Source organism: Plecotus auritus, assembly GCF_963455305.1.
Source record: "Plecotus auritus genome assembly, chromosome: 3".
In the NCBI taxonomy this organism is placed as follows: domain Eukaryota; kingdom Metazoa; phylum Chordata; class Mammalia; order Chiroptera; family Vespertilionidae; genus Plecotus; species Plecotus auritus.
In genome coordinates, this window is record NC_137772.1 from 217,089,191 (window position 1) to 217,103,353 (window position 14,163).

Consider the following 14,163-nt stretch of genomic DNA (forward strand, 5'->3'; position numbering starts at 1 on the left):
GAAGGCAGGGGTATTCGGATCCCCACTTTACAGATGAGGAAACTGAGGCGCAGGAAGGTGAAGTGGCTTGGCCGAAACCACAGAGCAGGTGAGCAGCAGGGCTGGGACTTCAGCCCCCACCTGCCACCTGCGAGCTCGGATTTTCTGCATTTTATCCCCTTTCCCATTTGAACCCTCTGGGGGAACATGTCTGACGTGTGTTAGGAGGTCTCATCTTTACCATCAAAGCGCAGGGAGAAGAACAGAGAGAGCCTGTCGATGCTCCCTTGGTGACTTATAAAGAGGAAGCAGTCCCAGGGCGATTTCCACAAAGTGCCAATTTCCATACCTGAGCTACAGGATGGCTACAGGGACCCCCCTTGCCCCTGGCACCCAAGGGCTCCAGCAGGGCGGGGCTGCCTGGCTCCAGGTGAGCACTTTCCTCTGAGGGGGAGGTCACCAGGGTCCTGTGATTGGCCGCCGGGCTATCACGTGGATTCCCCTCCCGCCGACCTCAGGTGCCGGGTACTGCAGGTGTGGGCACGCGTGGGGCTCAGTGGGCTGGCGCTCTCCGCACAGCACACGCCTGCGCTCGGGCGGGAGGGGAGAAGGACAGGAGAACAGGGCAGTCCAGGACGGTCAGAGCTGGGTCCCAGATGCCCCTGCCATCCATTTTGATTTGGGGCTCAGGGCCTCAGGTTTCCTGTTTATAAAACGGGAATAGTCATCGTACTCCATAAAGTCGTTGGGAGGGTTCGACTGGAGAATCGGTGAAGACCCCCTCGCGCGATGCTGGCCACAGAGAGGCACAGATGCCTGTCCCAGGACGTGGTGACACCACAACCCCGTCCTCAGGCAGCGCATGTTTCTTCACCTGCGCGGTCACTCACTTCTCAACCCAGACTTTCGGCAGCTACCTCGGGCCCAGCACCAAAGCCCTGCGCAGGGGTCAGCAGGAGGCGTGGCGCTGTCCGCAATGCCTTTAAAGAAGTTGGTCCCACAGCAAGGAGGCCCTGGAGAGGATCACGCTGAGCGAGATAAGCCAGTCACAGACAGACAAGTATCACGTGATCTCACTCATCTGTGGAATCTAACGAACAAAATAAACTGATGAACAAAATAGATCCAGAGACATAGAAGCGTGGAACAGACAGGAATCTCAGAGGGATGGCGGGGTGGGTGGGAAAAGATTAACCAAAGAATTTATACGCAGCCCTAGTCGATTTGGCTCAGTGGATAGAGCATCAGCCTGTGGGCTGAAGGGTCCCAGGTTCGATTCCGGTCAAGGGCACACGCCTGGGTTGCAGGCTTGATCCCCAATAGGGAGTGTGCAGAAGGCAGCCAATCAATGCTTATCTCTCATCATTGTTGTTTCTATCTCTCTCTCCCTCTCCCTTCCTCTCTGAAGTCAATAAAAATATGTTTAAAAATAAGAAATAAAGTGTATCAATTTATCTTTAAAAAGTAATTTATATGCATATATGCACAACCCATGGACACAGACAATAGTGTGGTGAAGGCCAGGGTCGGGGGGCAGGTGCGGGCTAGAAGAGGTCAATGGGGGAAAAAGGGGACATCTGTAGTACTTTCAACAATAAAGGTAAACTTTAAAAAAATATGTTAGTCCCGTGTAAGTCCCAGACTCGCCACTCTCCTCCTGCTCTGGTTCCTGGAGCAGGTGTGTGATCTCTCTATGCTCTGCTCCTCAACTGTAAGATGCACTCCCACACACCCCCAGGAGTGCTGAGCAGTGGTGTGCTGGCAAATGCTTAACACCCGGCTCTCTGGGGAGAGCTGGAAGCCCTGGTGTATAGCCCTTGCCAATTTCTGTGGTGTAAATACCCTCACCGGGCCAACTGTGACTTTCTCTTGGATTGAGTAGGAGATGAGAGAGAAAAGGGGGGTGTACGAATGCCACCAAGGTCACCCCTTACTCATACCAATAATTCATTCAATCAACAGACATTTCCTGATGATACAAGACAGCATCTAGGGTGTGTGTGTGTATGTGTGTGTGTGGGGGGGGGGGGGGCAGAGGGAGGGAGAAGGGGAGAGACACAAATTATAGTACAGTGTGATAATTCTGAGTGAACCTGGAAATGCACAAGGCACTTTAATGGGTATCATTAGCATGATTTAGTAGGACGGTGTAGCCTATTTGTAGTCTGGAAGGATGGTAGTTTAGGGGTGTTTCAAACAAACAGACAAAAAAAAGATCTTCATTTCCTCCCCAACCAATAAAACAGAAAAAAGAAAAAAAAGAAAGAAATCATAGGGAAGGGGGAGAATAAAGAGAATAAAAGGGCTGGTAACAATACATCATTGCTGGAACGAAATAGCAGACATTCTAGGAACAAGGCCACAGGTGAGGCAAGAGGAGGCGAGAGTTCCAGAGGTCCTGGAGGGAGGGGCTGGGAGTGCAGGCTTAACTGCTTCTATGCCCCCAACACCCCTCATCAACCCCATCCAGGCTCTGGTAATGAGCAATCTTTTTTTCCCTTTTTTTTTTTTCTTTTTTTTGTCATGATCAACGTTTTGATTTTGAAAATCAAAGCTAGAGTTTTGGTACATTCTGTGGGCAATAGTAAAAAATTTTGCCTCTTTTTTAAACAATTTCAAACACCTGCCTTACAGTTACTCTAGCATACCGAAACATCAAGAGCCAAGAGTTTATACACAGGTGAATAAACACAGAGACCCTGCACCTGTGTGGGCTGTACTGCTGACTCCTAAGGCAGACGAGTCTCAGGTCCCATGATGCTCATTTAAAGTTACCCCTTAGGCTGGGGTGGGGTGATGACAGCTGCTAATGGGATACTCCCTGTGTGCTGAGCACCAGGGATATAAAAGAGAATAAGACACTGGCCTCATTCTTGCAGAAGAGACAGTCACCAAACAGCCAATTATAACACAATGTGATGTGGGCAGCAACAGCACAGTGAGGTGTGTGTTAACATATACAGAGAGGTGGCTGTGAGCACCAATGGCAGGGTGGGGTGCATCAGGGAGGACTTCACGGAAGAGGTGACACCTGACCAGGCTTTGAAGGAAGAAAGGAAATTGGCCGAGTGAACCAGATCGAGAAGGATATTTCAGGCTGCAGGAAACGGAATATGTGGAGGCAAAAGGGGGCATGTTTGAGAAGTACAAGTTGTTTGCTGTTCCTTTAGAATAGGCAGCAAGGCAGAGAGTGGAGGTGCAGAACTAGAGGGAGGGCAGACATGCCTAGGACTTTGAATTTGAACTTGAGGGCGATGATGCACCACCAAAGGGGGTGCACAGGGCCATGGGAGCACACTGAGGTCAAAGCTGCAGGCCTGAGGCCAGGGAAGCTGCTGGAGACACGCAGGCAAGAGAAGAAGCGGAGAGACAGCAGCGCTAAGGAAAACTGAGCTCGAAATCCATGTTCTTTATTCCTCCTTCCCCTTGTGGTTCTCAAGATGGACCAACCTTCACTCACCCCAGAGGACATCACCAGCTCTAGTTCACACCTACTCCTGAGCCAGGCCTGGGGGTGGGGTGGGGAGCTGGTCCAAATCTCCCCAGCACCCGTGCCCTAGCCAGGCTTCCCTCCAAGGACAATCCTCCAAAGAGGTGGGATCTTGAAGTGCTGAGCCAGGAGTCCTGCTTCCCAGCAAAGTTGGCTCTGGGACCCTCTATCTCTACTCAGAAGGTGAAAAGTCCCCTTCCCCAGGTCACTGGCCAGGTAGTAGAGTGGCCTTGGGGCCCAGGCTGGTTCACAGAGTCTGGGAGCTGGAGTCTGCCAGGAGGGAAAGTGGGCAATTCCTGCAACTCCCTCACCTGCAGGGATACCTGCCAGCAGAAAGGCCCCGGATTGGGTGGGAAAGACGGGGCTCTGGGGCTGAGAAGGGAGAAAAGGGAGCAGCTTGTTCCTGGTGGGTTTCTGCTCAGTCCAGAGGGTGGATGGTGGATCATCTCCGCGTCATTATCATCTCAAAGGGGAGGGAAAGGGCTGTGGGAGCTGGCTTACCCCCCTCAGCAACTCTTTCTCTCAGGAGACCTTCCCACAATGAAGGGGAGGCTGGGCAGGGGCCTAAGGAAGGCAGCCTAGGCTGGGCCAAAGCTGCCCTGGACAGTGGGGCTGGCCCGCCACCTGCTGGCCACTCTCGGGAGTGGGGATAGGAATCTGCAGGGAAGGACCAAGATTCTGAGCCTCCAGCATCCCTTTGGAGAAAGTTGGGAATGTAATTGAGATGAAGAGAGGAAGTTTGCAAAGAGGGTAAAACGGAGTTCTGAATGAGAAGCTGATGTGCCCGCGGGCAGGGAGTTCCTATCACAAACATTCAATGATGCAGAGCCAACTTCCAGCCAATAGATGAGTCTGAGCTCCTCACTTCTCCTTTCCTACCCACTGAGGGGCAAGAAGACTGCTGTTCACCAGACCTGATTAAAACACGGACATGGGAACATGACTGAAATACGACGTGAGAAATTCCTTTAGCCAAACTGGTGCCCCCGCCAGTGTGCACAGCCTGAAAGTCACACATTGGCCGTGCCTGTGGGTTTCAGAGAGTGAAGACCAAGGCCATTCATTGCATTGCAACCTCATTCCCTGTGCCCTTCCACTATAACACACAGCCTATGGGCATGGGGAGGACAGAGACCAAAATGGCTAAAGCTGCAAGAAGGTTACAATAGCCTGCAGTAATAATGGACACTTTCATGGTTTTGTTTTTATTTTTTGCTTTTAATCCTCACCCAAGGATATTTTTCCATTGATTTATTTTGTATTTTATTTTTTCCCCGTTGATTTTTTAGAGAGAGTGGAAGGGAGGGGGAGAGACAGAGAGAGAAATATCAATGGGAAAGAGACACATTGATCGGCTGCCTCCTGAATGCCCCACACTGGGAATGGAGCCTACAACCTGGGCATGTGCCCTTGACCAGATCGAACCCAAGACCCCTCAGTCTGCAGGCCGACGCTCTATCCACTGAGCAACACCAGCTAGGGCAATATAACCTTAAATAGCATTTACTGTCTATCAGCACTTTTGTATTAACTCAGATTTCAATCTTACTTCTATTTATTAACCCTACAAGGTAGGTATTACTATCACACCCACTTGGGTGTAGTAACTTGCCAAGGTCATAGAGGTACAATGGAGTAGAGACTGGATTTGAACCTGGAGAGCCCAGCTCTGAAGGCTGTGTTCTTAACCATCGCACCATGCTGCCATTTATTAGCTCAGCCTCCATCCAGGAAGTGGCTTTCCTGACAAATAGGTGTTTAAGTACCTACACATCACCAAATCACGGCAAACCCTGACTAAGCCAGCAGAGAACTCGAAACGAAGGCCAAACACTGGGTTAAAGAGAAACAGAGGACAGCAGAGACCATGCAGGCGTGCAATCACCGGGTGCACTGCGGACAGATTGCACAGGCCAGAGGCCCCGGAGACAACACCTCTGCAGAAAGCGTCCCCTGAGCTCAGAGCCGAAGGACAGCGCTCTCCATAGATAAGCACACGGCAGAGATGAACAGGCTTCGTGACAGGAGCCCTTGGTAAGCACTGCATGGCAGACAACACAGACCGGGTCAGAACAGGGGCCACGCACATGAGCACTGTGGTTAAGATGACGTGGTTTCTTGGCAGGAAAGTGAAGACTGAACTGAACCTGCTCAAGATGCTTCAATGGTGACTATACTGAATACGTATTGTAAACTCTATCTTCCACTCAGTCATTCCCAACCTGAGCTAACTTCTCAAGGGATGAATGTGGGTGCAGCCTGCCTGTTAGAATAACAGAGCGTCTTGGGTACTTAGTGAATGGGTGCATTAATTCCTTCATTTAATACCTATTTCCTGGGTGCCTGCTACGTGGCCTCGTTTGGACACACCTGGATGCAACTTTCTCTCCAGCCCCCATGGCCATCCGCAGGTGGCCTGTCAGAACTGCCCTGGACAGGGAGCTGCCACATCTCCACAGGTGGAGTCACTTCCTGGACTAGTAATACTTATCTCCTATCTCTGCCCAAAATGTGGAGGAGAGACCTAGTCTCCACCTGCAGCTCCAGTGAGAGGGCCTGCTCCCCACTCACCTGAGCCCCGAAGGCCATGTCTTGCACTCACCTGGTGCTCAGTAACTACCTCAGGAACAACCCCTGCAATGACCTTGGCACACCTGTCTGGTCTCTGCTCCGAGAGCTTACCATGACAAGAGGCTGCAAGGAGGGTCGCTTCTACCCACCTCCGGTGTTAAGAGGCCAGACCACCAGCGCCTGTAAGAGCTGGGCTGCAAACCCAGCTACTCTGGTCACAGCGTTTTAGTGAGGACTGTGGGCCTGGGCTGGTTTCCTTTAATCTCACAGAAACCTCATTTAACGGGGGGGAGGATGCCTGAGGCTGAAAGAGGTGAAGCAACTATTTCAGATCTTCCAAGTTTTCTGTCTTTAGAAAGGTAAGAGGGTGTATAATATATAATGCTTCCCGTTGGCTCTGGGCTGCACCCCATATGAAACGCATGAAGATGCTTGCAGCCAATCATACGGCCAAGCAGTGAGTGGTATAAAGAGACTATTATAGTCTCCTGTTCCTTCAGCTCAGGGATGGCTGTCAAATGGATGACAACATCTGTTTTAGTTTCTAGAGCTTCTGGGGTTTGCAGGTAAAGGATTGAGGACCTGTAGGTGCCTCACACCTGGCACATTGTAACCACATGGCAAATGCTCGTCTCCCTCTCTGCAGCCAGTCTCTGAACCACCCAGCCTCACCGAGCCCCACCAGAGCAAGATAAGCCCTGCAGTTCTGCTTACCAGTCTGTGTGGGCATCATCGATCACCAACAGGACCCTGGGCCTTTGAACAACCGGTGTGGAGGGAGCCAGAGGCTCCACCGGCCCCACGGGGGCCTGTGAGGTCTGCTTCATGGCACTGGAGAAGGAGCTGAAGAGGCTGGACCCCGGCGAGGAGAAGGAGGCCGCCAGGGGCTGGGGGTGCCTGCGCTCCATGGCCGGGGACGAGGGCGAGCTGGTGGAGCTGTCCGGGCGGTGCAGGTCTGCCATGTAGCCATTGGGCAGGTTGGCCACGAAGCTGCTGTCCGAGAGGCGTCGCCGGAGGAAGTTCATGGCTGCGGATGGAGAGATGGCTGGTTCCTCCACACGTGGGTCTGGGAGAGGCCGAGAGGCCGAGACACAGGCTGCCAGGAGACGGAGTAGGGGGTCTGGGACCAGAAGGGCAGAGGGATCCCTCACGGGACAGCGTCAGGGATTACCTGTGGAAATAAGCCAACACACACATGAGCGGAAACAACCTCTGCCCCCAAGAGCAAACAGACGTGACCCCTTCCTGCCTGATGCTGGGGCAACGTCAGGTGGGACACCCTTTAGAAAAGATGTAATTAGAGCAACCCTTTTAACCTACAATTTCCATTTTCTAGAATTTTAGCCCAAGAAAGGAATCTGAGTTCCAGGTAAAGCCTCCTGCACAAATGTTTTTCCCTCAGCAGTCTTTGCACTAGCGAAATCCTAGAAAGGATCTCTATGCTCAATCCCGGGATGGCTGAGTAAATAAAGCACAGAACAATCATTCGGTGAAACCTTGTGTGGCTATTAAAAAGGGTACTTAAAAAAGGATTTTTGGTAACAAAAAAAAATCATATTGGAAATAAAAAGATCACGATACAAGAGTATAGGTACAGAATGACTACAACCACATAGAAGTTCAAATAACAAAATGTTGGAAACAAAATACATCGGAATATTAATGTTAATGGTGGTTATATTAGGGTAATGCATTTACATGGTTATTCCCCCCTTTGTGTCCACTGGTATAAGATTTATTACATCCCCTCAGAAAGTTCTCTGGGCCACTTTCTGGTCAGTACACACATCCTCAGAGTCAAACACTCTTCAGATGTATTAATTTTACCTCTTCTTGAACTTCATATAAGTGTAATCAATGTATTACCTTTTTGTACATGGCATCTATCCCTCAACATGATGGTTTGGAGACTCAGCTGTGTTGTCTGTATCCACAGACATTCTGTTCTTCATCACTGAGTAACATCCCACTGGACGGATAACCCAATTATTACCTCACTAGTGGCCCGGTGCATGAAATTCGTGCATGGGGGGAGGTGTCCCTTAGCCCAGCCTACACCCTCCCCAAACTGGGACCTTTTGGGGGATGTCTGACTGCCGGGGAGTGGGCCTAAGCCAGCAGTTGGACATCCCCCGAGGAGTCCTTAGCACTGCCAGAGGCAGAAAAGGCTCCCACCACCGCCGCTGCACTCGCCAGCTATGAGCAGGGCTTCTGAATGAGTGGCACTCCCCCTGTGGGAGCGCACTGACCATGAGGGGGCAGCTCTTGCATTAAACATCTCCCCTCTGGTGGTCAGTGCACATCATGGCGACTGGTTGTTCTGCCGTTCGGTCAATTTGTATATTAGGGTTTTATTATAAGGATATATAAAATTTGTTATATATATCTGCAAATTTTTTTATTTAAAATATATATTTCTTGATTTCAGAGAGGAAGGGAGGGGAGAGAGAGATAAAAACATCAATGATGAGAGAGAATCATTGACCAGTTGCCTCCTGCACACCCCACACTGGGGATTGAGCCCACAATCCAGACATGTGCCCTAACCAGGAGTCGAACATGACTCCTGGTTCATAGGTTGATGCTCAGCCACTGAGCTGTGCTGGCCGGCCTCCGCAGGTATTTTGATAAGCAAACTTTAAGTTATTATGAAGTCCAATTTACCAGGAAAAAAAAAAAGTTTTTATGGTTAGTCCTTTTTATGTCTGCTCTTTAAAATCTTTGCCAACCCCAGGATGATGATGACATTGTCCTAATATTTCTTCTAGAGGCATTACAGTTTTAGCTTTTCTGTTTAGGTCTGTAATTCACCCAACTTGATTTTTGAGTGGGATGAGGTGAGGCTCGTTTATCCAGTTTTCCACCATTTGTGAAAGCATTTTCCCCAGTGAATTTGGTGGCTCTGCTGGCACCAATGGTCTGTACATACATGGGTCTATTTCTGGGCTCTTTATTATGCTCCACTGATGTTTACGTTTACAGCACCTTGGTTACGGTGGCTTTATAAAAATCCTAAAATCAGGTACAGGGAGTCCTCCTGCTTACATTCTCTTTCCTAAGATTGTTTTGGGTATCCTAGCTCCCATTTTTTTTTATACATTTTAAAATCAACTTATATGAAAAAAGTCTACTGGAATATTGTTTGACATTACATAAGATTTATAGCTCAGTTTGGGTAGAACTGATTTATCAACGATACTGAATTTTCCACTTCATGAACGTGGTAGAGGTCTCTACTTATTAACTCTTCTTTAGTTTCCCTCAGAAATGTTTTATGATTTTCAGTACAGAGGTGTTGCACCAGTTTTGCTCAATTGACGCCTAATAATTTCTTTGGAGGGGCGGGGGTGTTATTTTAAAACTGCATTCTATTTCATTTTCCATTTGTTTGCTGCTAATAGCATATATCTGCCAATTACTGTCAATATATTGACCTGATGAATTCAATTATTGCTTCTAGTCCTTGTTTACAGATTACTTAAGATTTTCTATTTAAACAATCACGTCATCTACACATAGAGACATCTTTATTTCTCCCTTTCCAATCTTAATGCCTTTTATGTCTTTCACTTTTCTTATTACAGTAGCTAGGACCTCCCCTGCGGAGCAGAAATGAAAGCAGACACCTTACCTTGTTCCAACTTCAGGGGAGACATGCTCCATATCTCACATTACAGTAACAGGATGTCAGCTGCGCGTTTTCTGTAAAAGCACGTTATCAGATTGAGACAGGGCCCTTGTAGTCTCAGCTGGCTGAGAGTTTTTTCCATGAGTGGATGCTGGATTTGCCAAGTCATTCTCAAAATTGATTGAGAAGATTATGTTTTAAGAAATCGTGTATTTGCTTAATGTGGTGACTTCCAGTGGCTGGTTTTCAGATGTGAAACCAAACTTGCATTCCTGGAATAAATTTTACTTGGTCACTGTGAATCCCCCTCTGTACAGATTCAATCGGATAACTCTTGGTTAAGGATTTCTGTGTCCATGTTTATGGTAAATATTGGTCTGTCATTTCTTTTTCTGTCGATGTCTTTAACCAGGTTTTGGTATCAGGGTGACGCTGACCTTACAAAGTATGTTGGGAAGGGTTCCCGCCTTTTCTGTCCTTCTAAAAGAGTTTATGTAATATTGGTATATTTTTCCCTTAAATTATTGGCAGAAATCAACAGTAAAGCTGACTAGGGCTGATTTTCTTCTTCGTTGGAAAGGTTTTAATAATAAACTGATTCCCTTTCATAAATCTCATTAACCTCTGTTTCTTGTTATTTCATTTGGCAATATGAGATTTCAAGCAACTTGTCCATTTCATCTTAGCTGGATTTCATTGGCATCAAGTTGTATAGTGTTCCTTTATTATCCTTTTGTTTTCTGTAGAATATGTTGTGATTTTCCCTGATACTCCTGATAAAGCTAATTTGTCTTTTCTCTCTTTTTGAGTAATCTGTGTTGCTACGAATTTATAAATTGTACTAATCTTTTAAGAAACCAACTTGTTTTCTACTTCACTTATATCTGCTCTTTATTACGTCCTCTCTTCTCCTTACTTTGGGTTTAAAGGTTTAATTGGCTCTTTTTTTCTAGATGCTTGAAATGGAAACGGAGATCATTAAGTTTATACCTTTCATCTTTTCCAACATGAACACTGAAAGCAATGCATTTCCTCTATGCACTGCTTTTGCGCATCTCAGAAATCTGACACGTATTTTCATTATCGTTCAAATTCAAATTACTCTTAATCTCTTTGTGATTTTTTTCTTGACCCATATGCTATCCAAACAGGTATTTAATTTTCTAAAGCCAGTGCTTGCAGACATTTCATTGTTATTACTTTTGATATGATTCATTGGTGACCAAGGAACATAGTCTATAAGACTTTAACCCTTTGACTTCTTTGACACTCATTGAGATTAATGTTATAGCTCAATAAGCTCTATCTTGATGAATGCGCCATAGGCATATGCACTTGAAAAGAATGCGTGTTTTGCAGTTGTTGGGTGTAATGTTTTATAAATATCAATTAGGTTGTTGTGAGTCAGGTTCCTGAGCCAGGAAGCTGCCTTTGCCTTGGTGATTTGCATGCAGGAAGTCGATTGGAGAGCAACCCCATCATTAACTTCTGTGGGCAAGTATGCAAAGCAGAAATGGGCTGAAAGAGGGCTTGACCCACAACAGAATTTTAACCAACTCTTATTAGGAGCATGGAACTGGGGCATCTTTTCAGATTTCCTCATTTTCCAGCTTCTCTGTTAGCCTGTGCTCTGTCCACCGGGTTGTCAGACCAATAAAAATGCGGCTTTCTGCTGTGGTTGCGCTGCTCGGTGCCACGTGGACTGGGAGTGCTTTCCAGGAAGAGCCACAGAACTGTGGATCTCACTTAGTGGTTCCCTTCTTTCAAGGGCGAAACCCTCTCTTTAGTCTACCTATTTTTTGTTTCTCTCCAGGAATCTCAAATAGTTCCTTTCAAACATTTTAGCCAAATTTTATACTTATCACCTAGGAGAGAATCAGAACCACAGAAGCTACTGAGTCACTAGTAGAACTGAATCTCTTTCATTTTTTAAATACTAGATAGAAAAAACAACAATGTTAGAATTGGAGGGACCTGCCCAGCTGGTGTGGCTCAGTGGTTGAGCATCGACCTATGAACCAAGAGGTTACGGTTCGATTCCTGGTCAGGGCACATGCCCGGGTTGTGGGCTTGATCCCCAGTGTGGGGTGTGTAGGAGGCAGCTGATCAATGATTCTCGCATCATTGATGTTTCTATCTCTCTCCCTTTCTCTCTGAAATCAATAAAAACATATTTTTAAAAATATTGGAAGGACCTGAGAGATTATTTAACAATCTCTTCTTTAGGAAATCTGGCCAACCTTACACAGGTGGGAATTCCCCACCCTCAGAAGCACTACCTCATTATCCTTTGAACAACTCCAGTGTTAGTCAAAGTCTCTTCCTGTAACTCCTCCCCACTTCAGGCCCCAGAGGAGCTCACAGTCTGGTAAAGGAAAGCAGATAATGAACAAGTGAACAAGTATTTATGAATTAGGGTAAGAGTTAGAAATACACAGAGTGCTGTCACAGAGATTAAGATGAGGAAGGGCAGGGAAGGCCTCTCTGACACCTGGAAAACGAGGGGAAAGCGAAGTGCGTATGCAAAGGCCCTGAGGTAGGAAAGAGCTATGCAATTTGCAGAGTAAAAGGAAGGCCACCCCAACCAGGAAACAAGAAGATGATTTTTATAAAAAAACTAGAGGCTGCACCAATGCACAAAATTCGTACAAGGGGCTCGGCCCTCGCAGCCCTGGCTGCCTCACGGCCCCATGGCCCTGCAGCCCTGCCCACTGGTCATTCCGGAAGGTCATCCAGAAGGTTGTTCTGCCATCCAGTCTAATCAGCATATTAGCTCTTTATTATATAGGATGTTTAGAAAAGTAAAGATGGGCCAGATCATGAAGCGACCATGCTGAAAATAATTTTTATGTCAATCCAAGTGTGAAAGTAAGGTACTGGAGGGCTATAAACAAGACAGAGACAATCCAGTCTACCTGGCTATTGTGTGGAAAACACTGTAGATGATGTGTATGGAAGGAGCCACACAAGTCAGGGACTGCTACCATAGTGATAGATACATGTCATCATACATTTGTCCAGATCTACAGAATGGACAACCCCAAGAGTGAACCAGAATGTAAATTACGGACTTTGGGTGATTATGACATGTTAATGTAGAATCATCAATTGTAAAGAATGTACCATTCTGCTGGGAGGTGTTGATAATCGGTGAGGCCATGCATGAGTGGGGGGGGGGGGGGGCATGGGGAATAGGGAAAATCTCTGTTCCTTCTTACTCTCCAGGTCTTGGAGCAGACCCAAATAAAATGCATGAAGTGACTTTTCTAAATACTTATGTTTTAGGTCAATGGAGTAAAAGAGACCTTTTTGGTATATAGTTCTATGAATTTGAACACATTCGTGTAACCAGGGTACAGAGCAGTCCCATCGCCACACATGGAATTGCTCTGTCATCTTTGGAGTGCTCTGCAGATGTCGATGGCATGGTGTTTCATGGGGTAACACCTGGATCTCCTACAAAGGTACATGAGATAGGGAATACTCAGGGCCTGGCACACTCCTTAGAACATTAACGGAAGAAGATCAATCCCAGTGATAGAACCTGCCCATCATCTGCCTTTGCACCGGCTGCCCCTTTGACTGAAACACTCTTCCTACGGAACCCTGCATGGCTCCCGCCCTCATCTCCTTCAGATCTTCGCTCCAATGTCACCTTCTCAGCGAGGTCTCTCCTGACCACCCAATGCTAAACCGTCTGGTACTCTGGATCTCTCCTACTCTGGTCTGCTTGTTCTGTTTTCCACAGCATGCACTGCCTTCTGAAAACCATATAACTGACATTTATTTTGCTGCCTGGTGAGTCTCTGCTCCCTCTGATAATATGCAAGCCTCCGAGAACAGAGTTCATGGTCAGCTTTGTTCACCGCTGCATCCCAAGCACTTAGAACAGTGCCTGGCACATAGTAGGGCTCCAATAAATCTTTGTCGCGTGAACCTATTTAAAAACAGGAGTGAAATCAAACCGCCCTCACCTTCTGTTTGCGAAGACTAAATGTGTGATTCTACACAAGAAAACAGCTGTCACAGTGCCTGACACCTCAGCCTAAGCTGAACTCAAACTGGAGTCATGCAAAGGGAATATCTAATTTCATCTGTTAGTGAATCTCCTCCCCACGTAAACACATCAAAACATAAATTGTCGCTCTCTCCATCCTCTGCTCAATGAGTGCTGATTTTCTTTTTCCTCACCCATTAGGAAACAGCGTTTGGCTAATTAACAGCTGCTAACACCCCTTCTGCACAAGCCAAAAAGTTAAAAAATTCATGGAGGCAACATGGGCCAGGCTTCAACACTATATTAACGAGCACAGGCCACATGGGAGTCCAGGGTGTGCCTGAGAACCCAGAAGCTGTGCCATGCAAGTTGAAGAGCTAAGAGATGCTCACCTTCTTGAATGAAGGTCAATATGGCATCCGGCGAGGGAGCGGCTCCATCCCCACATACAGACCCGCCGGCCTTCCATCAGCAGCAACACGAGAGTGTGTGCTGTCT

The 14,163-nt window shown here is 47.2% G+C and overlaps 1 protein-coding gene across 2 annotated transcripts in view; it reads right to left on the reverse strand.

Moving 5' to 3' along the window:
• Window positions 1-14,163, reverse strand: part of SYN3 (synapsin III) — a 391,487-nt gene that overhangs the window by 360,018 nt on the left and 17,306 nt on the right. For both annotated transcript variants that reach the window (XM_080662983.1, XM_080662984.1), the window contains exon 2: window positions 6,755-7,211. In XM_080662983.1, the coding sequence (XP_080519109.1) occupies window positions 6,755-7,065 (311 nt within the window). In that variant the 5' untranslated portion in view covers window positions 7,066-7,211. The remainder of the gene's footprint in view (window positions 1-6,754; window positions 7,212-14,163) is intronic.